Raw genomic sequence first — 27,699 nt, forward strand, 5'->3', positions numbered from 1 at the left:
AACATTGACATTTACGAGAAAACTCTTCAGTCTTACTTTCAGTGTTGCTATTTTGGTTGAAAAATTGTCTATTTTACACTGACTCAATACTTGACAGTGTTACGTCTTGGGTGGAGATTATAGCCCCTGATAAAAACGGTCGATCATTGATCATGTTATCAACTACGTAAATGCATGCTGTGAATTATGATATAAACCCATCAATGAATGAAAAACTAAATTTGTGTTAGTTACCTCTGTATCATTGTCAAAACAAAAGTAAGAAGATCCATAATGTGCAAAAATGTGGTGGATGATGTGCATTTTCAGGGGTGGGTGATATCTTCGTTGGTATTAAACTTAGAAGCGTTCTGAGTTGGGAAAATTTTATCCTACTGTCTGCAAAAGTATAAAATATACCCTCTATGAAGTAGTGTTACTTAGGTATTCGTATTGAAAAATTTTTTGGTTTTATCAAAATTGAACTATTTTTCTGTGGTATGATGTTACAAATTTTTGTCAATATTTCTTTTTCTTTTAAGAGCAATATAACCGAAATTTTGCAATTTCAGGGAGGAAATTGTAGGTTTCATATGTTTACGAAAGTTAAAACATAGATTTGTAGTTTTGATAGTAGTTTCGATCGTTTGTCTATAAGAAAATTTCTTAGCGGTAGAGTAATTCTTATCGAAATTGATCGTTGAACTTAAATGAAGCCTAAAAAAAACGCGCCCGATGAGCTCAACGGTGACTATCATTTTCGGGAAACGAAAAAACGCGTTTACGGTTTCCTTAGTAACCTTTGTTTGCTATCAGCTGATGTTTTATTTCCATTTCCCAGCCAAGTCGACGGAGTTTATACTTCCTTTCTTCACTAAATACATTTACTAACACCTGAGCGCTTTTCTAATACGACAGTATTAGAACTTTCCCGCTTGTTTAGTGCTAAATCGTGCAACGTTGCCCGGCGGCGTCTTTCCGAGTCGATAAAAACACGGTGCGATAAGGCGGATGGTAAACGGTGGGCAGCTCGACTAACTTATGAAAGAGGGAAGCGCGGGTTTAGTGCCAAAATTCGGGTCTAAATATAAAGAATCCACCCGGAATGCCCGGCGGGAACCGCGAAAACGTATTTGTATGAACACATTTTTTGAGTCAATTGATTCCATCAGGTCTCCGTGAGCCGTGAGCATGCCGCATTAGTTCCCGCTTTTTGGTCTGCCAAAATGAATAATACCGGGCAAAAACGCGATATCTTAAATTAAGCTCTAACTTGACTCCACTTCCGTTCGGGTTAGGCCATCGTTAGTTAGCAACATTTTTCGAGTAATGAAATTTTACGCACGGAAATCCTCGGTAATAATACTCGTTGACCTAATTTTTGAATGTAATCAAATTAAATAATCACCCTGATGGCTAAAGATTTCATCTTTTGTTTCCGATGAGAAAAAAACAATAATTTTTTATCCCAAAAATAAGATTGAATAGCAACAGTGCACAACAGTTATATACCTACATCTTCATTTTTTTTTTAATTTTCGAAATTTCCAAAACATCCGATAATTTTGAAAGTTTCAAAATTTGAAATCGATCGAGCGGAGAAATGAACTTAAAGTAATTATTTAATTGCATATGTGAGAAGCTGCGAGCATTATTCCTTATTTCTTGCGCTTTATAAGTTTTTTATGGGTATATTTTTAAGATTTCAGTGCCAACTGCTCAGCCATCGAATCTCAAATTTTGCTATTGTGCGATATGAAATGATTGTGCGCGAATAAAACTGAGATCCGAAATTTTTATGGTGGTTTTTTATGGTTATTTTAATTATTTTTTATGGTGTTACGGTGCAAGATTGTTCCAGAGCGGGAAGCGGGACATTTTTCCTCAATGAGCCGCGTAACTTCAGATAGCAAATTGGTGAAAGTTAATTAATGGAACTTTGCTCTAAATCCGGGATTTTTGTGAATTGTGTGAATTTACTATCGGATGAGTGAAAATAAACCTGACGGATAAAATGTGTCGCATTGCGAACGTGTTTTTATTCGTGCACCTATTCATTTATGAACAGGAACTGCTAGGAGTATTAGGGGATCCCCTTACGGATTATTTCAAAGCTCAAATGGAATCATCAACTAATCAAGGTAATTACAGACAACCTCATTATTCATTTAAAAAAAAAAAAAAATAACTTACTAACTAAGAAGTTTCTATTTCCACGAGCATTTTAGCCCAACATACCTTGTTAAGTTTCACTTTGTTGGATCAAATACAATTGAGACTGGCTGCAAGAGGGGCTATTGGCATCGTAAATATGTGATCGTTCATGAAATACGGACCTGCCTTCACAAAATCTCAAAATCTAGTTATTATGATAGTATATTTGGAGAAAAACTGTTAAAAAGTCTAGTTAACCATGCATTGTGCTCAAATTTTGGAATTATACCGCATTCTTACGCAGTATTTTGGTATACCAATTGACAATTTCGCGTCTATGCGGACGCATGCTCCTTCCCTTCTAGATGATTGAAAATACTAACATTTGGAAATTTTTGAACCGATGAGGAAGAGAGATAAACTGGAAACTTGGGAATATGTCGATTTTTAAGTCTCATTGTTCTATAAGGCTCCTAATACAAATTCTTACCTTAATAAGTATTTTATAAGATACATTTTTCCCTGAAAATTGAAATTAAGACCTGAAAATGCCAATTTGAATCTTCTAACTAAATATTCAAAGTGTTATCTGAATTTTAACTTGAACAAACGATTAATGAATGTCAATAACAAGAAAACAATGGACAATTTTAATTTATATATACCTCTAATATAATCCCAGGATTTTTATAAAAGTAGGTACAACTAGGCAACCTCATATTTTGGAATAATTTGTTTGCAGGCACAAAAAGTCCATCACTGCTAGAGGGGCATCTACCACATGTCTTGAGAGATGTGAACATGTCTACCAAGTGTCAAAGAGAAGTTGAACTTTTTTTGGAAGGATTCTCTAATCGAGATCAATGGGCTCTAGAAAGTAAGTAATGTGAAAATTAAAAGTTATTGTATTGGTATTAAGTTGTTTTTCATTATATTGATGAAAAAAATGATCATAACCTGAATTTTAATTGGGAAACCATTTCAGGCTTTGGCTCATTCTTCTAATTTGATTCAGAGCTCATGAAAAAGAAATATCACTTTCAATTACTCGATAAATAAAATAATGGAAGGTATGCAGTTCCGTTTTAATTTCTTCGAGATGGTAAACGGAGCTGCTTTCTGAAGGGGAGAAATTCGCGTGCTATACATAGCATATTGTGGTTTTAACATACAGCGGCCTGACCTGTAGGTCATGTCAATGGCTGTACGCTCTCACTTTCATTGTTTTGTTTTTTCCGAGCGGCAATATTCAAGCCTTATTGCCAATTATAGTCCATAATTCAGAAGAAAGCGTCAAAATCATATTATAAGCTAAGTTAGTTACAGAGAATTTTCCTTTTGAAGAATAGTATGGTTAAAAAGTAAATTACTGCTGTTAGATAATATGTACATTTTATGATTATTATGAATAGTTTTTTTCTTGAGTGATGTTTCCCTCGAAAGTTATTATAATAAAACAAGGAGGTGCGCCTCTTGACGTTTCGCGGTTAATCCTCTTACGTTCAGCGTTATACGCGATAAGCCTGTGTCACACTATCAAAATATCAAGGTCAGGTGTTACGATTGGCTTATTCGATGACTTGAACCAATCACAGCACGTGACCTGGACATTTTGATGGAGTATTTTGATAGTGTGACATAGGCTATACTCATATGATTCTGTAATATTACAGAGTAAGATTTGCATAGAGGGGATATTGACTTGACGGTTAAATCAGCTAATTATTACATCAACTAAACAAAAAATATTGCCGAGAGATTTTGAGCAAGTGGAATGAGGGAAGGGGGGGGGGGGGGGCTGGCTTTTTCTAACTTTCCTCCGCGTTTTGTTTTGCTTTTGCCCCTGAAATAATTTCAGGTCTACGGGAATTTCCGCGCACAGGAAAAGCAGGATCTCCAGAATAATTTAACCCTCGTCGGCAGTCAACAGAAATACGCTGAAGTTTTTTCGGGTTTTTTTTTCATACGAACAGTGACAACTGTGCTGAGCAACAGTTGAGTCTAAAATTTTGACATGCTGTCCGCCCTCTTCCGCTCTCGACATTGTTCGCTCGCCGGCAGACGCGAGAGGCGAGACGATTCGGCAAAAGCTCTCAAGCGTCAAAACGCACCATTTTCCTCCGTCTGAGCACGGAGAGGTCCCTTCTTGGCTTCTTTGCTTGCTAATGAACCTTCAGAGCTTCTTTATATGCTCATCACTTATCACCTACACCAGACGTCACAGATCCCCTCTCGTGAGTTTCAAAAGGGAACAGGATATTCTTTTGTCTATCCTAGTCATGGGCGGATACGAGGGGGGCGTAGGGGACACGCCAGAAATTAGGAGAAAGAATAAGGGCTGAAAGAGAAAAAGGAAGAAAGAAGGAAGGAATGAAGGAAAGAAGAAGGGAGTATGCTTATATTTGGTAATTATACATGAAAAATTAACTCGAACTTTATTTTAGATGCTTTAAAATTAATTTCAAAAATTGAGCTAGAAGAAGCCCCCCGCATCCCTCTTCCGTCTTTTACCCTCACTGAAAAAATTAAATTGCTGATTTAACAATTCAATCACTAAAAAAAGTGACTGTGAAAAAAATGCCACTTTAACCACTATTGTAAGCTAATTTAACCATGGGGGTGGTTGAAGTAGCATTTTTGTGTTGTAAAATCTACATTGAAACATCGCAGTCACTTTTTTTTAGCAATTGAATTATTAAATCGGCAATTTAATTTTTTCCGTGCTCCTTTGAAATGTCTGAACCCGCCTATGATTCTGGCATACCGCTTCAGACGACATGTACCCCGATATCCTTTACGAGCCATAATTACTTATCCCCATTTATCTACCGTACACTAAAAATCCAACCGGGACTCAGTTTTTAATGTATCATCAACCAACGTTCGTTCCACAACGAAATGAAATTATTAGAACAGTCACTCTGAAAATACAAGGGATAAACGCTCCATTGACGATGAAACTCCGAAACCACGTGTTTTGTTTGCGATATTTAAAAATCTCCGCTCCCATTTCACTTTTTTTAATGAGAACGTGTCAACATAATTCCTTGAAATCTCCTCAGAATTCGCTTTGCTCAGAGGAGCAAAATCACAGAAGTTCTCCAGAATTGACGTCGAGAAGTTCTCCATTTAAATATTAAAGTGTGATGGAAAGTCTGCACCGTCGCAAACCGAGATACGTGATTTGAGAGTTTTACCGTCTCAAAGTGGATCGAGTCAATTAAAGAGGTCGAACATGAAATTTTTGGCTAAAACTGCAAGTGATGTTTAATTCGTCACATTTGAAATTTTGAGGGATGCTTCTACCAGAAAATTTCACGAGAAAACCAATGGAACCATTTTCAAAATCTGAAAGTTTTGATTTACCGGAGTTGTAAGCTTTTAAAGTTTCCAAATTTTGTCCGACCTCTCCCATTGACTCGATCCAGTGTGCGTCGCTATGGTTTATAATAAAATGTAAGTATGCCGGATAACAAAATATTTACACTGGAAAAGAGAACACATTGGATCTAGAGTCCCGACTCTTAAAAACATCGACAAGAAAAAGTACTCTTGATTCAATCAGAATCTAGCTTAAATCAAGAACCAAGCCTCTTAATTTAGGCGGATTTCGTTTTGATTCAAGCAAAAATCCGATTGAATCAGGAGTATTTTTTCTTGTCAATGTTTCCAAGAGTCTGGAATCTAGATCCTATGTGTTTTTTTTCCAGAGTAGAATGGAGTATCGGCGTTCTTCCTAAGGTCGATAGTTATACTGTCTTGTATCTTTGCCACAGTGTTTGATGCCACGGCAAAGCTGTCGTCGGGATTATTTTCTGGGAACGCGCAGCAGCTGGGAGAGTACGACCAGTGTATAGACTTGAAGAGTCCCACAATGCGGACGTCGAATCCCTTGGATGATCCTGTTGAAACAGCCGGTAAATACTGTTTGGTTCTGGCGGACGTGGCAGCAAATCAAGATGCAAAACCAGGCGTTGCAAAGCTGATTCACCGAGTGCGGGGCGAGAACTTACTCATCAGCAACGTCAATACTGTACGTTTTATTCTCCTTTTTTTCGCCACATACGCGGATCACGGAATAGCGTTGTGGTGGCTTTTGGTGTCATTTGATCAAACTAAAATAACCTTTTTCGATATTCATCTAGCTTTTATTAAATCCAGTAATTTAGATTTTTGGGAGACAGTGTGAAATTTTTACCGCAAACACTTTTAAATGACTTTTTTTCTCGTATATTCCTTTAAATTTTTATGCAAAAATTTGTTTAAAAAATAAGGAATGCTTTGAAATTTTGAAATACTCCAAATGATGGCTCCGCCATCAATATGTTAACTAAATAAACAGAAGTAAGTAGATCGGTACAAATGTCATTCAGTTTCAAGTAAATAAACTCGTTCACCTCCTTCCCGCCTCTATAAAACATTTGTGAAGCAACATTTTACGCTTCCACTTTGAATTACTTTTAACTGGGTTGACTCCTCTCCTACATATCCAAGTCTTTAAAAAACAACACAGAATTCTGATTTTTTTTTTCTTTTTTGAAAAATACAAATTTTTAAAAACAAAAATATTTGTAGTAAAAAAATACTTCTTTTTCAATGGAAGGCTTGCGTAAACTTGGCCTGACCCCGTCGCCCCTTCCTTCGAGAGACCAAGTTAGGAAAGATCAGATCCTACCCTCTGAGTGGCCTCAGCAATATACTTTAAGCTAGCCATTACATTCGTGGTAAACCCGCCCCCTCAATTTGTCTCGTAGATAAAATTAAAAAGCAAATTATGATATGATATTCTCCTCTAGAATGATTTTGTTCTTGCCAACCACCGGAGCTCTCATATAAAGTTATTCATGTTTGATAAAATTGACTCTAAAACCAAGCGCCATGACTTTCTGCTCAGACAGGCCACTTCGTTCCACGATTCAGCACTGTCCATATTGGTGTCTGCATTCCAAGCGGCTGTTCGGCCTCTGAACTCGAGTCTGCCTTGAGCGGCCTGAAACGGAACCTACTCCCAAACGAAGTGGACCTTAACATTTCTGTCAAGGATGAGATGTGCTACACCAAGACGGAAAACCAGGACCTCTCTCTATCGACGAAATGTGTCCTGTAAGATTTCTTTTATCTCACATGATCGTGATGTTTTTCTTATTTCACCTTTTTAACTCATCTCTGGGCAAACATATCCAATTTATCGATAAGAAACTCTACGTCTGCAGTCATAGAAGGTGAAATTCTAGTCATAAAAGGAGAGGAAGAAGAGCAATCATCATGCAGCATTCCCTACATTGCTGCATTGATACCAGAACAAAACAATTGGTTACCTCGAAAGGTATCGTAACTATGACTAGAAAAGTGAGTAGGACCCGAAATGTACTATGAGCAATGTTTGGAGCAACAATTACTGTAAAGACGTTAATAGCCTGAGACGCTGAATGTCTTAAAATTATAATAACTAACTAACTATTTTTTCTCCATGCTTCTAGTTTACACTAGACTCTCCGGTAAGAGTGAGGTATCAGCAAAAACAAATACCTACTCATAAGGACCTCATTTTTGAAGGAAAATCAGACGTATCATCTCTAAATACTCGAATCCAAAATATATTTGAAAGAACTTCTTTTCAAGATAAAATTTCAAAATCATACAGGGTGGCCCAGACCTACCGTACCAGACCTTTTTTCGGTTAATTTGGGTCGCACGAAGTCCAGGATCGTGGGGATGAATAGGGAAACGACCCCAAGGAATCCGAATTTCATGGTCCTAGAGCCCCCCTGGCGCTCCTTGGGGGGTAAAAGGGGGGTCCGTACTTCAAAAGTCAGGGTTAGTGTCAAAATTTTGAAATTATTTCATCGGAATCAGACCGTACGGCAATTTTTAACTTGAATCGACACCAAGAAATCCAAAATCGGCCCATCCAGGTCCAAAATACCGACCCCTAAAGGTGGGGGACAGAGCCCCCTTTCAAAAAAAATCAAGTTCGTTAAATTGACGTGGAGACTCGGAAAAAATGTGTATTCATGGGTAATCGATCCCAAGGAATCCACATTTGAGGGTCCCATTGTCCTCAGACACTTTTCTGATGGGGCACAGGGAGTCTCTGAGCTTTTAAATTTAACCGGTGTGGAGGTCATCCCTGTGCCCCATCTGAAAAGTGTCTGAGGACAATGGGACCCTCAAATTTGGATTCCTTGGGGTCGATTACCCATGAATACACATTTTTTCCGAGTCTCCACGTCAATTTAACGAACTTGATTTTTTTTGAAAGGGGGCTCTGTCCCCCACCTTTAGGGGTTGGTATTTTGGACCTGGATGGGCCGATTTTGGATTTCTTGGTGTCGATTCAAGTTAAAAATTTCCGTACGTTCTGATTCCGATGAAATAATTTCAAAATTTTGACATTAACCCTGACTTTTGAAGTACGGACCCCCCTTTTACCCCCCAAGGGGCGTTAAGGGGGCTCTGGGACCATGAAATTCGGATTCCTTGGGGTCGTTTATTCATCCCCGCGATCCTGGACTTCGTGCGACCCAAATTAACCAAAAAAAAAGGCCTGGTACGGTAGGTCTGGGCCACCCTGTATAAGCTTGTCACATGAGCCTCTTTAAGACATTCAGAGGGAAAGCGTCATTTTATCTCAACCTAAGTAATCCGGTAAGGTAAATTTGTCTCCCTATTTTTACACGTGCTACTACGTCCACCATTTTAAGGTCAAAAAAGTTGTCTAGTCCCAATCCCCTATAAAATAGTGTAAATGAGAAAATTGCTCATTGAGTCCAAAATTATTATTAGTTGCAGTTTAAATATTTTGAGGAAGTGAATCACATATTGCAGAAAGGGCACTATTGCAGAAATGTTAACTGTTCAGAAAATGCAAAAAACTGATTTGAGTGAACTATAAGCTTTTGGAAAAAAAATTTTCGAGGTTTTCTTTTGTCCCCCAAGTAGACTGACAATTTCCATAAAAAAATTTTACATGATACTCTTTCTGGGTTGTAAATAATGACACTTGAAGGAAGAGCATTAGTGCCCTTTCTGTATTACATGGGGGAAGAAGCCATAAAGAGTGATAGAATGAAGCCAGAAAATTATTTTAGCCCTTGTTTTTCATCTCAAATGTATGGCAATGATGCGTGGCAATATGCGTATGGCAATGATTCATGTCTATAGCGAAAGTTGGAAATTGTATATCTCCATTGCAACGTTTAAAAATTTCTGCTCTCTTTTTATACTACTTTTTTAAAGAGAACTAATAGAGATTTCCCCATGAAATTTTCAGAAAACAATCTTGATGGTGTGAAGAAAATGTACACAAAATTTCAATAGAAAATACTTAAGAACAAAAAAAAGAAGACGAAATAAAATTGGCAATGTCGCAATTGATGGTATGCGATTTCGAACTTTCACCATGTGGTTAGCCCACAGCTCTGTAAATTCTAAAAATATTTCCGGCTTATTTCAAGTCAAGAAATTTAAAAAAAAAATGTATCCTTTGAAGTTCATTAGCGTAGTAATCTTATACCTACTTCCTCATCCAACCTGTTAAGGGCTCCTCTCACTTCCTACACTCAAGGTTCAATTCTCACTCCTTTCATTTTCAGCGTGAGTGAAGCGTGTAGCGTGATCACTGTCGTTTCGAAACGCAAAATTAACCTCTCAATCGTATCAAAACAAAACAAACGACGAGTTGCCGCTGCCGATGCGCGCGCACCCAGTGGGCATGTACTGCAGAAACGGCACTATATTGCTGCAACAGTGCCCTTTCTGCTCTACGTGAGGAACTTAACCCCTGTCAAAAACACATACAAAATGCGAATATAGTGCCCTGTCTGCACTACAGGATGTGTCTACATACACTAATGCGAAAACCGCAAAAAACTCAATTTCGAAAAAAATGTCGATTGTGCCCTTTCTGTAATAGCTGATTCAAGTTTCCTAGAATAAAGATCAACGATGCGAAATTTAATATTTGATTAAATGTATAGGGTGTAATGCTCTTTTCCCCTGACTTACTTTTTACTTCGTGATAAAGTAGATTAACCTAGCCTTTGTTTTTCCAGGGGTATTTACTGCATCGTTGTTATCATAAGTATTGTTGGTACGGTAATGGATTCAAATTGTTTCAACAAACTGTTTTGTGATGGTAAGTTTATCATAAAATGATCAATTTTTGCATGATTAGTATTCGTTGTGATGACACCCACCGTTGATTTTCGGCTTCCATATACACTCAGATTATTTCACTTCCTCCACAGTTAGGCTAGGTTCCGTCTGGGACTATGAATAGTAAATTAATATTTGAATTATATTTTACAATAAGGAACCACTATTTCTAGCTCATTTTAGAAACAACATACATGCCAGCGGTTTCCCTATGCAGATATGTGCTTTTATGGGAGGGCCAGGTATAGTTCAGGTGATAGTTATAGTTTCCTTATTGCAAAATGTAATCCATTTGGTGTTACCTTCAGTGGTCAACAATCGACGTGAAAGGGTCGAGGTCGAAATCTACGGTGAGTGTACTCTATTGCAGCTGAAAGCACCAAACAAAAAATGTTGTAGAAATGAATCAACGCACACTAATAAAAGAAAAAAATACTCAAACTTCCAAAAATGGCAAGTTTTTCAGAGAAAAGTGCAATGGATTGCAGATATTGAGTGCTTGCTCCTGTTTGAGATAGTTGTCAAAAAAACCTCAAGTAAGACCAAACACGGAGGAAATAAACTTGGTGCATTGGACCCGAGGTTCCGATCATGTGAATCTCTGATCTTTTCTGATCGCACATCTGAAAACTTGAGGTCCAGCTGCTGAAGTTCCAGTCACACATCTCAAGTGCTTTGGTGCGTGAGTTACTCTCTCGTAGAAGTTCTCAGCCTTCGTACAAAAATCCCTCAGATGTGTGGGATGAACTTAAACAGCTAGATCTGCATGTAACCGCATAGGATCCAGATAACATGAGCTTCGGTTCCCACGTAGGAATTTTTTTTCTCCGTGAAGCAGATTTCCTAAAAAAATTGTTCAACATGTTGCGTGAAGATACGTAAAATTCCGATTTGACGAATAAACATACATACCACTGATTAAAATTTCCCTTGAAATTGCATAGAATTATGAAAGTTAATTGAGTTAAATGAACACACTCACAAGGATAAAAACGATTTTTATATGCCAATAATATTGATCATGCATGCTGATGAAAGTTGATGGTGAAACCGCAGAAATGTCTACCTCGGTTTATGGCGATGCAGATTTCCTGTCATACTGCATTTTCTACGTAGAAAATTAGGTACCAAATGGCATTTCATGAAAACTTCGGTAATTTTTATTCACTGAGTGATGAATATTCTGTGAAAATTTCAAGCCATGATGTTGGTTAGGTCTCATTTTAAAAAATAAAGTATGAGCGGAGATTCCGAAACACTGCAACCAAGCACTGGAAAAAAACCATAGAGTACATAGAGTCGTAATGTAATTGGGAGAGTTGGCGCCACTTTTAGGCATTTTCCATGTCCCGAATTCCGAGACTCCTGTGTGACGCCGGGTCACTTTTTCGATACATAATCGATTGTTTGCGATACACGGGTACCCGGCCATCCGATGACAACAACAACAACAACAACAAAGGAGATAGGAATTACCACGTATTCCACACCGCCATTTTGGATCGAAAATGTATCGAAAAAGCGACCCGAACTCGGCGCACACCGGGCTCGGAATTCGTCGAGCAGAACATGGCGCCAGCTCTCCCATTTACATTACGACTCTATGTACTCTATGAAAAAAACACATTGGATCTAGAGTCCAGACTATTGAAAACATTGACAAGAAAAAATACTCTTGATTCAATCGAATTTTTGCTTGAGTAAAAACGAAATTCGCTTAAATTAAGAGGCTTGGTTCCTGATTTAAGCTGGATTCTGATTGAATCAAGAGTACGTTTTCTTGTCGATGTTTTAAGGAGTCTGGACTCTAGATCCAATGTGTTTTTTCCCAGTGAGCGATACGTATTTTTGCAGTTTCACCATTAATCGATGGTTTATCGACATTATCATTTATTCTGTTCTCTCAGGTACTAATACAAGGACGATGACGAGTATAAAGGCATTTTCATTGCAAAGGAACTTCAAAAGTTTACTGCAGAGCAAAAACGAAGATCTACCATGCATCAACGGGATTCGAGCCTTGTGCACCATCATGCTTTATTTGGCTCACAAGATGATCATCCTCTGCATGACACCTTACAATAACAGGCACGCACTAATTCAGGTTGAATATTCCCTTACATCCACGCTTCTTGCTTTGCATGTTTCCGAATTTTCAAGCACCATTGAGCAATCACTCATGAGGTGAACATTCAGAAATGGTGTACATTTGAGGGTTGGAGTTTTCGAGTTTCGCTGAACCTATGGCTTTGAAAACTTCGGATGCGAAAAAACACAAAAACTTTTGAAATGATACTTTTAGGTACTAAGTATTTGTGTAACATCTGATTAAATAAAATAAATTAATGACAAATCCGGTACCTACTTAAAAATATCGGGCAACGGGTCGTCAGCTACATGAAATATAAATTGTTTCATAGATTCTGCCGCAGTTTTTTTCAGAAAACATAGGAAAATATCAGGTTTGGTGTCAGATATGAAAACTGTATGATACCAAACATAATACATACAGGTACCTTTTAAGAGGAAGCAATGTATATTATACTTAATATGAAAACATCATGGTATTCACGTACCATGCACGTACCCACGTAATGCATACCATGTCGTTTCTAGTTTGTTTGCTTTCGCTTCTCTCTCAACCCTTACGCACTCAAAAATTTCCATTCATGTGCTTCTGAAGTGTTTCTTTCTTTTTTCTCATCAAAGCAAAAAGTTAGCCAAGTAATCTTGTGGCCACACTCCTCGAAATGATAGATTTAAAAGTACTGAAAATGTTGTACTTGATAAATCAATACCGTACAAAATACATGTGGAGCTCTTTGATTTCTTTTACCTAGAATGGATATCGACGGTGAAACTACCAAACCACGTATCTCGGTTGCGGTGTTTAAAAATCTACGCTCACATTTTATTTTTTTAAAGTAGACCAAATCAATATCATTCCTTGAAATTTTCACAGAATTTTCTCCGCACGAAGAGGAAAAATCACAGAAATTTTCAAGACTGGACGTTCAGTAGTTATTCATTTAAAAAATAAAGTATGACAGGAAGTCTGCGACGTCGCAAACCGAGATACGTGGTTTGGTAGTTTCACCGTCGATATGTACCATAATTCGCAATCATGTGTATGGTCTTGCACCACTAACGCGTCCATTTATTTCATCAATACATTGATGAAAATACAGGCACAGCAATGACTTCTTAAGAACCCATTTCCATCTTCATTGCAATCCAAAGGTGTAAAGCCAGTATTCAGAATTCAATAGCGAAACCTGCAACGCGCTAAAAACCCCTTCAATACTTGTCCTCTGCAACCAGCAACTCGTATCGTTTGTTGATAACTGAGATGTGTTTAATTTTTTCAATCAGATTTATTCTAAGAAAACATCGCATATCGTTAGGTAATCCTATGTATTCGGAGGATTTTGAACTTTTTATATACTTCGAAAAAAGGAAGAAAAAAGCTTATTGACATTGAACATTTAGGTGCACAATAAGTTGGAGGTAAACGTTGCGTTGCTACAAATAATTTCTTCAGATTTCCATTAGATCTTGCCTTTGTTGCTGAAAGGAATCCCTCATGAGTGCAGATCATGAAATCCCCAATATTTTATTTTTATTTTATCTTTTTCCAGGACTCTCATTTAACGATTACCGCTGCTTTTCGGAGTTCCATGATCTATACTGATACGTTCCTTCTTCTAAGTGGAGTGCTCTCGTCCTACAATTTCTGCAAAGAAATCCGGAAAAAAGGCCACATAGCTTGGTTCCATCGGTTTTTCGTAAGATATTTTAGGTAATTTTTTTATTAACAATTTCCTTTATTCTCTATCATTTTTCATGGAAAGAATTTGGTTTGGGTGTAATTAGATGTAATTATCATGATTCTACTCGCTTAGTATATGATTTAGCTGCAAAAAGTGTTGTAAAAATAACTTCAGCATACATTTCGGCGTTTCCCGCACGAAAGAACGTAACTCCATTCCAAGGTTGCCAAATTGACCCAAACAATCAATTTATTTTACACAAATATACGTAAGCAATTTTTATCCAAAATATCTCTGTTTTTTGCTTGGAATCTAGAGAAAAATCAGTGAAATTTTCTGTTAGAAATGCCCAAGATTCTCTCGATTAATAGGCGACTTGCGAGGGAAAATTTGGCAACATTGAAATGGAGTTACATTCTTTCACCCGACAGACGACGATTTGACGAAACTTTTTTTATTTTTAAAAACATTTCTACGTTTGAAAATAATATCTCTGCTCAAATATCTGTCCTCAATGCTCGCATAACAATTTGGTTAATATCCTCCGGGTTTGGATTTGTATAATTAATGATACTTTATTTATCCTCCAGATTGACTCCTGCATTGTTGGCCATACTGCTCTACTATGCATTCGTAATGGAACACATGGGTTCTGGCCCTCAGTGGCCGACGGTCATCAAACCTAATGCGGATCTGTGCAAGAAAAACATGATTTGGAATTTGCTCTACGTAAACAATTTCTTTCCCTTTCAAGATAATGTAAGTATCCTTTATGCTCATGCTCATGACTAGTGGCTGTTGAAGTAAATTATCATGATCATTATTAGAAGATTTATCAATTAATCTTACTGCACTGAGAAGAATTATCGTTAGAAGTACGGTAATAGTGAAGTTCCGTAAGAGTGTTTAATTAATTGTAGCCATAACTAGTAAACGAGTGGCATTTTTACGGTTAAATGATGATTGAATTATTCTTCAATGATAAAAACACCAGTGTTACTGGCAATGACTACTATTAATTAAGAGATCTTCTCTCACGTTTACCATGATTTCCTAAGTACAAATTTTGGTTGCTTTTCTGAACAATACTTCTTTGAAAAGTAGATCAATGCAAAAATATAGTGCTTATATTAGTTAGTAGTTTATTAACTTATCTGGATCCAAACAGTCTTCAGAATAAATGAGTAAATATTGATACGCAAATAAATATATGAAACAATAAAAAAAGTTAGCAAACTCATGTCAAAATTTCCACGATGACGAATTTTGTAGAAGCGTAGTTGATCGTGAGTAGGCATGTGAAAATTCGCGTTTTACGCAGGCGGTTGGCATGCATGTGGTATCATTTGGAAATGAAGGAAAACTAGAATTTCTATGGACCTAAATGTGGCATAAGTTTTTCCCCGTTCTCCCTCATCTTTTTGTTATTCGTCTCTTCCTCTTTTTACTTTCTTCGTTGAAATTAACTGCCCGTATATCTTTATCTATTATCTACAAGCACAAATAGAAAACAGCTGTAAAGTGGATGTACAACACATCGACGGTGAAACTCCAAAAATGCGTATTACTGTGGTGTTTAGAAATCTCCGTTCCTATTTTATTTTGTAAAAGGAGACCGAATCAACATCATGGCTTGACATTTTTATAGAATATTCTTTACATAGAGAAGAAAAATCATCGAAATTTGCAAGAAATGATGATCACTAGTTTCCAATGTAAAAAATAAAGTACGACAGGAATCCTACAATGTCGCAAACTGAGGTACACACATCTACAATTTCACCGACCTACATTCAATTGTAAATTTTTCCATCTATCAAAGGGCCTCAAAGTTTTTTTTTGTTTCAAAATATTCAGTGCGTCACTCAAAGTCATCAGCTGGCTGTGGATATGCAACTCTTCCTGATCACGCCTGGGTTAGTGTACTTGCTTCATTACAACCACTGCATTGGATTCCTGGTCATTTTTGTTTTGAACCTTGGCTCGACTTTCCTGCGCTACTTCATCGTACTGAACAACAAACTGTCGCTCATAATTCATTACGGAGTAACGTAAGCATCTTCATATCACATTTATGAATGCTAAGCTGCTAAGCGTCCCGGTTATCAAACTGTGTTCTAGCTGTACTCTTGTAGATATATTTTTCTGGCAGTGATAAAGCGTCTTTATTTTGCGGTTCGTTTTCGATCAGTTTTTGTAGTTCATCATCAAAATAGTAAAGTTTATAGAACGATTCCGTGCGTCATGAAAAAATTCCGGTGATTGAAAATTCTTGAACAGCAAAATAAGCATATTTTTCTATGTTAATTTGCGGTGGTGACTTTTTTTCAGAAGACGTGATATATGAAAATGAGACAGCTTTTTTCAAGAAGCCTCATTAGCGCCACAAAAAAAATTGGTAGTTGAGATTTGAAGTAATGATGCATCTCACTGTAGCAGGTACTTACCAAACTCGGCTCTCTTTTCAGAGGGAGTAAAACTTAGCTTTCTCTGCTCGTTTCTCCTGTTTAGAAATAATCTTTAATTTTTTCAGAGCAGAAGATCTCTACAAGGCGGCTGATCTTTGCTATAGTCAAACATTACATCGCGCCACGCCATACTTGTTTGGAGTATACACCGGTTTTGTGCTTCATAGGTATAAATCTCGCATTGGGAAACGGATATCACCGGTGAGCTTATTCCTAGTTCGTGCAGTATATTTGGATTGCATTTTGCAAAAAGGAACCTTACATTTCTTGCAAAAATTTACTGAAATCATGCAAAAAATTAAAATTATAAAGGTAATTTTCATCTTGAATTCATAATTTATAGGGAGTAAAAATGAAATTTGAATAGATGATCAGTTTATATTTGCAAGGTGAAAAGGGTTGCACAATCTTAGCGATATTGAAATGCTCATGGATCCTTCTTGCAAAATGCAATCCATTTAGTTGTATCCTCTTGATTTATTTCTATTCCATTGTGAAAAAAACTGAGATGTCACCGCTTGATGGTGAGGGGATTCGATGTAAAAATCAAACGATGTAATCATCAGAATATTGCATCTTACTTTGTCGACATTAAATATTAATGTAATTTTGACTCTGTGACCTGTGTGACAACATTTATCTGAAAGAAAAGTCCGATCGTATGAAGAAAATTTTTGGTGTTCCTTGTCGATCGAGGTATTCGGTTTGTCAATGCCAATTCTGTCCTCATCTGAATTATTTTTAGGACAGCCGGAATTCTCCTTAATCCGATGACATTATTTTTGGAACAACCAGAATCTCATTGGGGCAACGAGACTCTCATTGGTCACAAAAAAAGAAGTAGGAAAAAAAATCTCATGAGGGAATCATTAATAGAACGTTTACTACTGGCAACACCACAAAACTCGGTTGCCCCAAAATAAGCTTCAAACTCACTCTAGAGTCCCTTTATAGAGAGATTCGAGATAACGCGGCTTATGGATGTCACAGGCGGGAATAAATATTACACAAATCGAACGTTTTTTGTAATCTTTGATCAACCGATTCCCGAATTCCTGTCTCCGTTTCCTCTCTCATTCCATTTGTTCCTTACCGTACCCCACATTCTCCGGTCCATTCCGGTCTATAATCTTTGCAATTGATGAAAATGTAATCTTTATTCCCGTTTGTGACACAATGATGGCCTAAAATACGGGAACCAATCAGAAATAGATTCGCGTTGTCTTTCCCCTCAGTATAAAGGGACTCTAGCTCACTCCAATCGATATCGATAAGCAGCATACGAATGTTTTTACATGATCTTTTCCAATTTTTTCTTTCTTTAATCTCCCTCCTCTCCTCTTTCTGTGGAATGTTTGGTGCATGGCTGTATGTAGTTCCTGATCGGAGTACTCTGGGCTGGAATAATTGGAGGTGGTTTATGGCCTATTTGGCAGGTGGCACATTTGTCACATCCAAAAACACCGTACGTCGCTCACGCGTCTGCCGTGTATGCCGCTCTCTCTCCCTTCATCTGGGCTCTGGCCATGTCTTTGCTCATTGTTTCCTGTTCCTTTGGATATGCAGGTTTGTTTCCATATATTGTCACTAAGCTCAACGCATTATAGCCGATAGGGGTGGGAAAAATGTTGAATTCAACTCAAGAAAATGTCTAAAATAATCACAAAAAATATCCAAATACAGTTGGATTGCATTTTGCGAAAAGGAACCAAGAGCATTCCAATGTTGTTAGTAGAGATCATGCTTGATTGTAAAGAAAATTGGATCATAATAGACAAAATGATTACTTCAATATTAAAGACCAAAAACAATGCGTTCAACACTTCCAACCATCCCACCGATGAAATGCCAGAGGGCGGTTCCGGTGTGTCAGCAAAAGGCTGACAACAAGTTCCCGACCTGCCGTCCAGTGTTACTCACAATCAGTCAATCTCATACTAGATCATTACTTCTCAAATGTCACTATTTATACTTTATTTACTCTATATATTCCTTGTCTATTTACTCTTTAGATAATTACTAATTTGAGAAATGGAAATGAACTGTACTAATTTTGTAATAGAACTTGTTAAATAAAAAAAAAAAAAAAAAAAAAAAAATTCCAATGTTGTGCATCTAAGATTGTGCAACTTATTTACCTTGCAAATATAAGCTGATCATCTAAACAAGTTGTATCTTTACTCCCAATAAACTGTACATTCAAGACAAAAACCCCCTTTATAAATTTCATTTTTGTATGATTCCGGTATTTTAACTGTGAAGAATGTAAGTTGCACAATCCTAGCAATATTGTAATGATCGTGGTTCCTTTTTGCAAAAGGCAATCCAGCTTTTAAAACTCAAAAACATTAACATACCTTCTTGATTTAAAAATCAAAAACAATAATATACGTTCTTGTTATAAAAATCAAGAACACTAAGATCTTTGGGGAAAGATTTAAATTTATTTAATTTTAGGAGATCATTAGTGTTCTGAAGAGCCTCGCGCCAGTTAAGACAGTTTTTAACCAATATTCAAACAATATTGTTTCATAATTTACTTAAATGCGGTATTACCAATGGCTAAATACTGTAAAACAGCGAGTTTTCCCGCTTGTTTTTAATTAATTGAAATCCTGGACTGAACCAACCAACTGTACGTTTTTAAGGTAAAATGATACATTTCTCTGCGTTAAATAATAAAAAAAACCATCGGAAGATATTTACAGCAATAATAATAGCAAGTATAACTATTTGTGATTTTGATGTCTGTTCTTTCTAAATATGCACAGGTCCACTGCAAAGGATACTCAGCCACAACGGTCTTGCTTTCCTCAGCAGAATTTCTTACCCCGTCTTCCTGTCACAGTTCGCCATTTTCTTCCATCGACTAGCCTCCATACGATCATCACGATACTACACAAGAACGGAACTGGTAAGCATAGATCTCTCAAATCGGGACTTGATTATTTTCAAGAGAATATACCGAGGACAATGAAGGCGAAGATGTTCGATAATGTTGAATGATATACGAGTGTTGCATTCCGTATCTGAGCCTTTAGAATGCGGTATGTCCCACATTTATTCGAAACCCCACCGCGAGTGTGTGAGCTGAAGTGTCCCGATCATACGTAAGTTCAAGGATCTTGATAGGTAGCATTATTCATCGCGGCGCGCAATCTATGTGTCAAACTTTGAGACGTAGCATCCATCAAATTCCGAAGCAATAAGCCATCATACATCCATCAAAATGAGAGGGAATCTCCCGTGTGTGGTTGATAGCTCTGAGACCAGAATTTGTATTTTTCGCGTAGTTTTGATCAAGAATATAACTAAAATTTTAAAATATGTTGCTATTATGAAAGAAGTAAATTTTTGTATTTGTACTCACCTTTCATATTTTCATTGAAGACATTAATGACCTAAGTTGCTGAATGTCTCTAGTAAAAATAACTATCAAATTAACTAGAAATAGCCACAGAAAAAGTACTTACGTAATAATCAAATGCTGCTCGTCCAACAGGACTTTCATCTTTTAATTTTACCCCTACTAAGAACAATCTTTGTGATTATCAGTGCAGCGGAAGAAAATGAAAAATTGACATTCCTAGGTAACAGGAAAGATGAATGGAAAAAGAGCTATTTTCGGAATGAGTGCAGGGGTGATATTTTTTTATTACCCCTAGCGTAAATATTACCTTGCGGTGAGCTAACCATCACCTTGCGGCAAGGTATCGGCCTATCCATCCTCTCCGAGCCCTCGCCAAGCCAGTTCAAGGAACTCGACGACCGGGATTAAAACCGTATGACAACACTGTAGACCCAAATCCAGACGCAGGGCTTGAAAAAGGCGACATTGCATCGGGAAATACCCCGTGTTGGGTACGATTTTCGTCTCCAGCGTTGCCATGCATAATTATTCCCAGTCGTTAAGTTCCACGAACTGACCCGGCGAGGGCTCGGATAGGGCTCGGTGATAGGCCGATACCTTGCCGCAAGGTGATGGTTAGCTCACCGCAAGGTAATATTTACGCTAGGGCGAGGATATATTGTTCAAATTGTCTAGGGAAATGATCATCTAGTGTATGTGACCCCGCCCTTTTATAAGTGGCTATCTGCGAAGCAAAATTAGGCCAATCAACCTAAATGACAACAATAATAAATTATTACTGACAAGTGGGCAAGTCCGTAAGTAAGCAATTGATAACCTTAAAGCGGTTATGAAACTAGAAATATACTATCTTGATTGCGGTGCTCCAAAACGTCACGCCAATTATTATGATTTTTCAAAAATATGTTCTCTGATATTTTTGCAAGAAATGATCAGAGAATTCTTTTAAAAATTCAAGGGAAATTACGTCACACGTGCAAGAATGAGGATCGGCCATCCTCCAAAATGTGGATCAAGTAGTGTTGGAATTGAAGTTTGCTAAAAGTTATCTTACCCGTCATGTATGCAATTTTTTTAAATAAATATAATCTCTATGGATATGGGCGAAATTATAAGGTTACTTTTCAAGCACATATTCAATTAAAGGTGAGGTAATCGGTAAATTAGGTTGGATGATTTCAAATTCAGTACGATTTGTGGAAAAAAAATCAGGGTAAATTGAGTTTAATTTAATTGAATCATTCTGGATGACAGCTGAGATATTGTGCGTCAAATAATTTCTTGACTACCTCAAACAATTTTTCTTTTTCTTTTTTTTTTGTGGAGGGAGGGTGTCACAATTTGCTATGGTTGGTTTACGATTTGCAAAACGACTCGGAAGCGACTGAGTCGAGGGAGGGGGGAGGGGGTGGTTTATCGATTCTGAATGCTCCTCGCTGAAACAAATGTCTAAACTTCAGCCGCGCGGGTTTCCGGTCCATTTAAGGCGTAAATTATTCACTCGCAAATGAAGACTCTTGAGACACAGGAGACGGGGAATCAGCTCTGGCAGGTAAAAATAATTCATGACTCAAGTTTTGCATTCGTCGGGCAAATCTGGGCTGCCTCCATGAGGAAACGCCTACATGTCGTGAGGAAATAAAAAGAAAGTGGACTTCCTGCAGGGTTAAAACATTTTAATTTGATCAACATGCCTTGCGATGATTTTCAAGCTGCACACGCAAAAATAAAATAAGTTAAATTTCAAAAAATTCAATTAAACATATCGAAAGCAAAGAATATTATTTCACGTGAAAGTTATTGTTGTAAAGTATTTGATTTGAATTTTTATGGTGTTAGTATTATGTTATTTTATGGTTTATTATTTTTATGGTGGTTATTTTTTTTCATAATAATTCACAATCAATGTTAATACACGGAAAAAGTGCCAGGAGTTATCCCCTAAAACTGTAGTGCCACCCCATTTGTGTGGATGACATGTACATTTAAGTTGTTTGATTTTGGGTATTACCGCAACTTTTGGGTTAGTAACCTAATTGTTCGGGGTATTACACAAATTAATTAAAAATATCCAAGTTGGGGCTTAACCCCTTTCTCTTTTCTCCGTGTAATATATGTTGGTCGTAAAAATACTCAATCCTGTGAATTCTCATGAAAAAATTTGATCATTTCCAACATTTTAACGCTTCACATTAAAAAAGCTATCTTCCTTTCGAAAATGGCAACATATGTACGTCATTCATTATGATAATGCACACAACGTATCTCTTTATCTCAGATTCATCAGTCTGTGCTTTGCACTGGCTGCGTTTAGTGACTTACTTAGTATGGTGGAAAGCATCAGCTGAACTAGGTGTTACTTATTCAAACGGTAATAATTTTGTTCAATTTTGGACGTAAAAAGTCGATGTTTAGACGGATGAGGGTATTTTGTGCTAATTTTTAACCCTCTACTTCGTATTGAGTCGAGGGTCCAAATGATCACACAAGCGATATACTACGTGTACGCGTCAATAAGCAGCAACTAATGCAGGGAGATAAATAAATTAAATACGATTTCTATCTCAAAAACACAGATTTTCGTCCCTTAATAAATTTTAATTGAACTAATAAACAATGTTGTGAACCTATGGGTTTGCCCGTATGGGGGACTGATGTCACAGGTTTAGCAATCCTGCGGACCCCAGCTGGTAACCCCTGCCTCATGGGGTAGTGGAGATGGTCACCGGCTTCAAGGCGTATGAACCACCCATTGGAAGGGCAGACAGGGCTCTCAGCTGTAGTGGAAGCAACCTGTCTAGGAGAGGAAACTCCGAAATCAAACCCCGGTCCTCCAGGTTGGGGGTTGAGTCATCGGGCTAACTCCCCGATACTCGGAAAAAGGAATACTGTTAAAAGACCCAATAACAATTGCCTCGGTACAAATGGAAATAAACGGATTTATCGGAAAAAATTACGTAAACGGATGATGGTTTTTGGAACATGGAACGTACAAGGAATTTCTACGAAAATGACGGAAGTGGTATCGGAGATAGGGAGTCACGGATTTGATGTCACGGTATTAACAGAAACGAAGAAGAAAGGACAAGGCTCTGTAAGTGTAAAGGAATACGATTTGTTTTATAGTGGCGTGGAAAAAGATCAGCGAGCTCAACAGGGTGTTGCAATTCTTATTCGCAAGAGCCTACGGAAGTGCATCACTACATGGGAAGCTGTTAACCCCCGAATGATAAAGATGAATATGACAGTGTTTGGCCATAAAATCACCATTTTGGGAGTGTATGGAGTCAACGATGATTCCACTGTCGCAGTGAAGGACCAATTTTTCGAAGAATTGAACGAGGAAATTGGTAAGATTGGATCCAGGAGGGAAATCATTGTGTTGGGAGATCTCAATGGTAGAATAGGACGTCAAATTAAAAGTAAGATCGTCGGCCCTTTCGGAGAGGCGGCACTAAATGATAACGGAGCCCGTATCATTGACGTATGTGAGCAAAGGGACATGAAGGTGCTCAATGGGTTCTACCAACACAAGGATATCCATAAATTTACTTGGGTTCAGTCTACTCGCGGATTGAAATCAATCATTGATTATGTGGTTGTCAGACAAGACACGGGAATGAAGATTCAGCAAGTTAGAGTGTGGAGAGGTCTTTCCTGCGGCAGTGATCATTATTTCCTCGGGGCGAAAATAGCTTTCCCAGTGAAAGGGAGCCAGGAGACCAGGCAAGCACAGGAAGAAGTTCACCAACAAAAAGATCGTGTCAAGCTTGTAAACTATAACATTGACAGCTTGCAGCATCCAAGTGTAAGGGCTTTATATGGAAAGCGCTTGGATGAGAAGTTGGGCGAATCAAGGGACGGTGATACCGAACAGCAGTATCAGTTCCTGAAGGATTGCATTCACTCGGCAGCAATGGAAGCTCTTGGTGTCGCTGATGATAGGAAAGTTAGCGAAAAACCTTACTGGTGGGACGAAGAAATTGAGAAGGAGATTCAGGAGAAACGGAAAAAATATCATCAGTTCCTTTCCTCTAAAAAAACAGAAGACAAAGAGGCGTATAAAAAAGCTCAGACGCAGGTACGAAGGCTCATAACCAAGAAAAAGAACGAATCTTGGGAGAGGAGCTGTAACAAAATAGACACGTACATAGGAGGAAGGAAAAGCACTGAGAGCTGGAAGTTGCTGAAAGGGCTGCGAAGGGACATGAAGCGTGACTTAATATCTCCGATATCCATTGATAAACTGGAGGGGTATTTTAAAAATTTACTGACAGAAAGGCGACCTGAATTTCAAGATGGAGGCGTAAGCTTGGAGTATACTAACGATAATCATAACTTGGAGATCCATATGGAGGACGTGGTAAAGGCCGTACGAGAGCTGAAGAACGATAAAGCTCCAGGTCCGGGAAATATCCCTGCTGAGTTGATCAAGTGTGGAACCTGCAAGCTGTTTCAACGGTTGAGATACCTGATGCAAGATTGCTTGGACGGTGGAAAGGTACCGACAGAATGGAAAGAGTCTTGGGTGTCACCTATATACAAGAAGAAGGGTAGAAAAGATGAGTGTGATAACTATAGAGGACTGTCGGTTGCAGGTACCCTGAGCAAAGTGTATGGAAAAATCTTGAAAGCAAAAATTGAAGAGGAGTGGAAAGAACATGAAGCGGAAGAGCAAGCAGGTTTCAGAGCCGGTCGGTCAACGATTGATCACTTATTTACCATCATCCACGTCATAGAGAAAAAGAAGGGAGTTGGCCAGGAATTACATCTAGTGTTTGTGGATCTCCAGAAAGCTTACGATAGTGTGCCATTGATGAAACTTTGGGAAGCCTTGAACAAAAGGGGTTTTAGTGGGGGACTAATTAGTGCTATTAAGGAATTTTATGGTGGGGCTTTCTCTAGGGTTAAATCGCATGGGGAGTTATCGTTGGGGTTTTTAATTACTAAAGGACTGAAACAAGGGTGTTGTTTGTCGCCAACCTTATTTAAAGTGTACCTGGAAGAAGTTTTAAAGGAATGGAAAAGATGCTGTTCGGGAATGGGCGTCCCGCTACGTGAAGATGGCACCCTTTATACTCTGTGCTTTGCTGATGATCAGGTGGTAATAGCTCAGGACGAAGAAGATGCGAATTACATGACGCGGAAGCTAGTGGAAGTATACCGAAAGTGGGGAATGGAAGTAAATGTGGTTAAGACGGAGAAGTTGGTTATCGGTGGTGATCAGCAAAGCATTGAACTGGAGGATGGCCGGAAGATCCTGGACTGTGAAGAGTATAAATATCTCGGAGTTTGGTTAACTAAGGACGGAAATTTGGATCGGGCCATTAAAGATCGGAATGTGCAAGGCAGGAAAGCTATCGCGATGCTAAATGGGGTTCTCTGGGACCAGAGTATCTCCAAGGAGACCAAAAGGAAAATTTACAACGTCATCGTGAAGAGTATCGTAACTTACGGGAGTGAGGTCTGGCAACTTAAGAAAAGAACTGAAGACATGCTTAGGGCAACCGAGATGGACTTTTGGCGAAGGTCTGCTGGGATATCGAGAAGAGAGCGTATCCGCAATGAAAGGGTACGCGAGATAATGGGTGTGGAAAAGGACATCGTGCACGATATCAGGTCCAAGCAGTTGGTCTGGTATGGACATGTGCGAAGGATGGCAGATGATCGGTTGCCCAAGCAGGTCTTCGATTGGGTTCCTCCCGGAAGGCGACGGCGTGGACGTCCTGTGAAAGGTTGGCGACAAGGGGTGGAGGAGGAGATCAGAAGGTGCCAATTGCCTGATGATCTCTGGGAGGATAGGGGGCAATGGCGATTGGGCGTCGCAGAGCGCGAGGCGGCGCTATAATCGCGACTTTATGTATGTATGTGAACCTAACGGAAGGTACCGCGTTCAATAGAAGTCCACTTTCGATTTCGCCTCATTGGCAATTAATCCACCTAGGAGCGCAAAAGAGTTCTCATTTCAGAGAACGTGCATGTATTTTGCTCCGTGAACGTCTAACGTGAAATCTATTTGCAGATATTGTCCACTTTAGCGCCTTCAATATCACGAAATAGGCAACAAACATACTGGGGAGCGCGAATAGTGATCTATTCAAAAATATACAGGATGACCTAAAAATCGTAGGACACCCGTGTAACATTTGAACAAATTGTGTCAAAGTAACCCGCCTCTTTGACCTTAGAGGGTTGTAAGTATATTTTGTTCCCTTTAAAACTTCTGAAAGATTGTTCGATTCATTGGTTTGCGAAGTAACGAAACTATTCCTAATTATCGAGCTAAAATTTTGAGTGAATCACTCGTACCTATACTGAAAGCCTGGGCAAGTAAGGAGTCATGTTTTTTTTTTTCTCCCAGATAAATCTGTCGTCCAAAAATTGTCTGTATTTTCTAGTTCCAATACTGCTCAGTGCGAATCATTTATTTTTGTCTGCAGGTTGTTCCCGAGGAAATTTTCATAATTATAGTAATCTCTATGACAATTACTTTGCTTTTTGATCTGCCTTTTCAAAACATCAGAGCTACAATTATCAAAGGTAGGATATATTTGTAACAGAATTTATTTTCTCAACATCATACTCTCGGCAGTGAGAATGACAAGTTTTGATTGGGGAAGAGATTGAACTTGCATTCATCAATAAGCTCATCATGCTGCTTTGAGGACAAATTTCCAATAACATGAACTGTAAGCACGCAGTGTTGCATATTGGATGTAATATTCGCTTCATGTAACCGATCTCGGTTCTGCAAACCATATACTCGGCTCATGCGAATGAGATTTTTCTTTGAAAAGGGTCTTTGGTAAGGAGGAATAAAATTTCAGTCTGGCCTTATCAATATGAAATTATGATCTCTGTAAAACACTCATGATCCATTTATCAATTTTGAAAGTGTTACCATGGCACAGAACAGTAAAATACTTAACAGTGCAATTCCTGCTCTAGCGAATAATATTTTTTGTTTGATTTTTCAGCACAAAGTGAAGAAAGAAATGATTGTTTGAATGGAGATTCCAAAGTCACCGATAAAAGATCGAAGAAAAAAGACTGAAGAAATGTAAAAAACTTGGCTAGTGCTTGATCTCATTTTAGTTTTGAAATTATTTGCTTTAATTAACTGTAGGTAGTAGCGATTTAAAACAGAAGAATTAGATAAAACTACTATTGAAGAGGATAAATTCAGAGGTATTAAAATTAGTCTAGAGAAAGTGAGGAGGAGGATTTTAATTCTAGAGATCCTTGAACGCACGGTTATTTGCAACTGGTTCAACTAGTTCTTTCAAATTTACAAATTTGATACCAAAGGTAATTTCTCTTCTATTCAGTTTATCTTTTTTAGTTGATTAATAAATTAATTGTTTTAGTTTATCTTTTTTAGTTTATCCTTTTCTAGTTCATCTTTTGTTATAGTTCATCCATCTTTAGTTCATCTTTTTTAATTTACCTTTTTAAGTTTATCTTTTCTTTAACTATTAATGTATTTACTCTTAATCTAGTGATTGTGAGAAATGAGTTTTTTCTTTCAAAAAGGGTTCAAGACTGATATTATCTAACCCCTTAAGAGCTCTTGGATTATGATACTCGTGAGATCAAAATAGATATAGTTCATGCGGTTAATTGTTTGCTCTTATTGAGGATTACATAAGGATGTAAGGGTGTTTTCTCAAGAAATCAGTAACCTGAATTTAGAATGACAATTAAATTCAATCAGTATTTTTATATCAATAATCCTTTTGCTCTTTGTTCCGACTTCACTCCATTCTCCTTAACGCTATGCTAAACATTTTGTATCAATGTT

The 27,699-nt window shown here is 37.9% G+C and overlaps 1 protein-coding gene across 4 annotated transcripts; it reads left to right on the forward strand.

Moving 5' to 3' along the window:
- Positions 1–939: 939 nt before the first annotated feature.
- On the forward strand, positions 940–27,629 carry LOC109032146 (nose resistant to fluoxetine protein 6). 4 transcript variants are annotated; one of them, XM_019044126.2, is made up of 15 exons: positions 940–1,335; positions 1,682–2,120; positions 2,876–3,010; positions 5,910–6,166; positions 7,028–7,236; positions 10,188–10,270; positions 12,198–12,394; positions 13,929–14,089; positions 14,651–14,819; positions 15,918–16,111; positions 16,594–16,729; positions 17,905–18,094; positions 19,300–19,442; positions 26,339–26,438; positions 26,876–27,629. In XM_019044126.2, the coding sequence occupies exons 2-15, from the start codon at positions 1,994–1,996 to the stop codon at positions 26,950–26,952; spliced, it is 2,178 nt and encodes a 725-aa protein (XP_018899671.2). In that variant the 5' UTR covers positions 940–1,335; positions 1,682–1,993; the 3' UTR covers positions 26,953–27,629. The 4 variants fall into 4 exon arrangements, with proteins under 4 accessions (XP_018899671.2, XP_072158303.1, XP_018899672.2 ...); XM_072302202.1 differs by having other exon boundaries at positions 1,689–2,120; XM_019044127.2 differs by having other exon boundaries at positions 1,831–2,120.
- The last annotated feature ends 70 nt before the right edge of the window (positions 27,630–27,699 follow it).

This window comes from Bemisia tabaci, chromosome 7, assembly GCF_918797505.1.
Source record: "Bemisia tabaci chromosome 7, PGI_BMITA_v3".
NCBI classification, from domain to species: domain Eukaryota; kingdom Metazoa; phylum Arthropoda; class Insecta; order Hemiptera; family Aleyrodidae; genus Bemisia; species Bemisia tabaci.

Excerpts from the sequence above, each read along its gene's own strand:
- LOC109032146 (XM_019044126.2), top strand. The coding sequence starts at position 1,994 with ATGTGTCGCATTGCGAACGTGTTTTTATTCGTGCACCTATTCATTTAT. Across the intron at positions 6,167-7,027 it reads TCATCAGCAACGTCAATACT|ACAGGCCACTTCGTTCCACG; the intron begins GTACGTTTTATT and ends CTTTCTGCTCAG. Across the intron at positions 12,395-13,928 it reads ACAGGCACGCACTAATTCAG|GACTCTCATTTAACGATTAC; the intron begins GTTGAATATTCC and ends ATCTTTTTCCAG.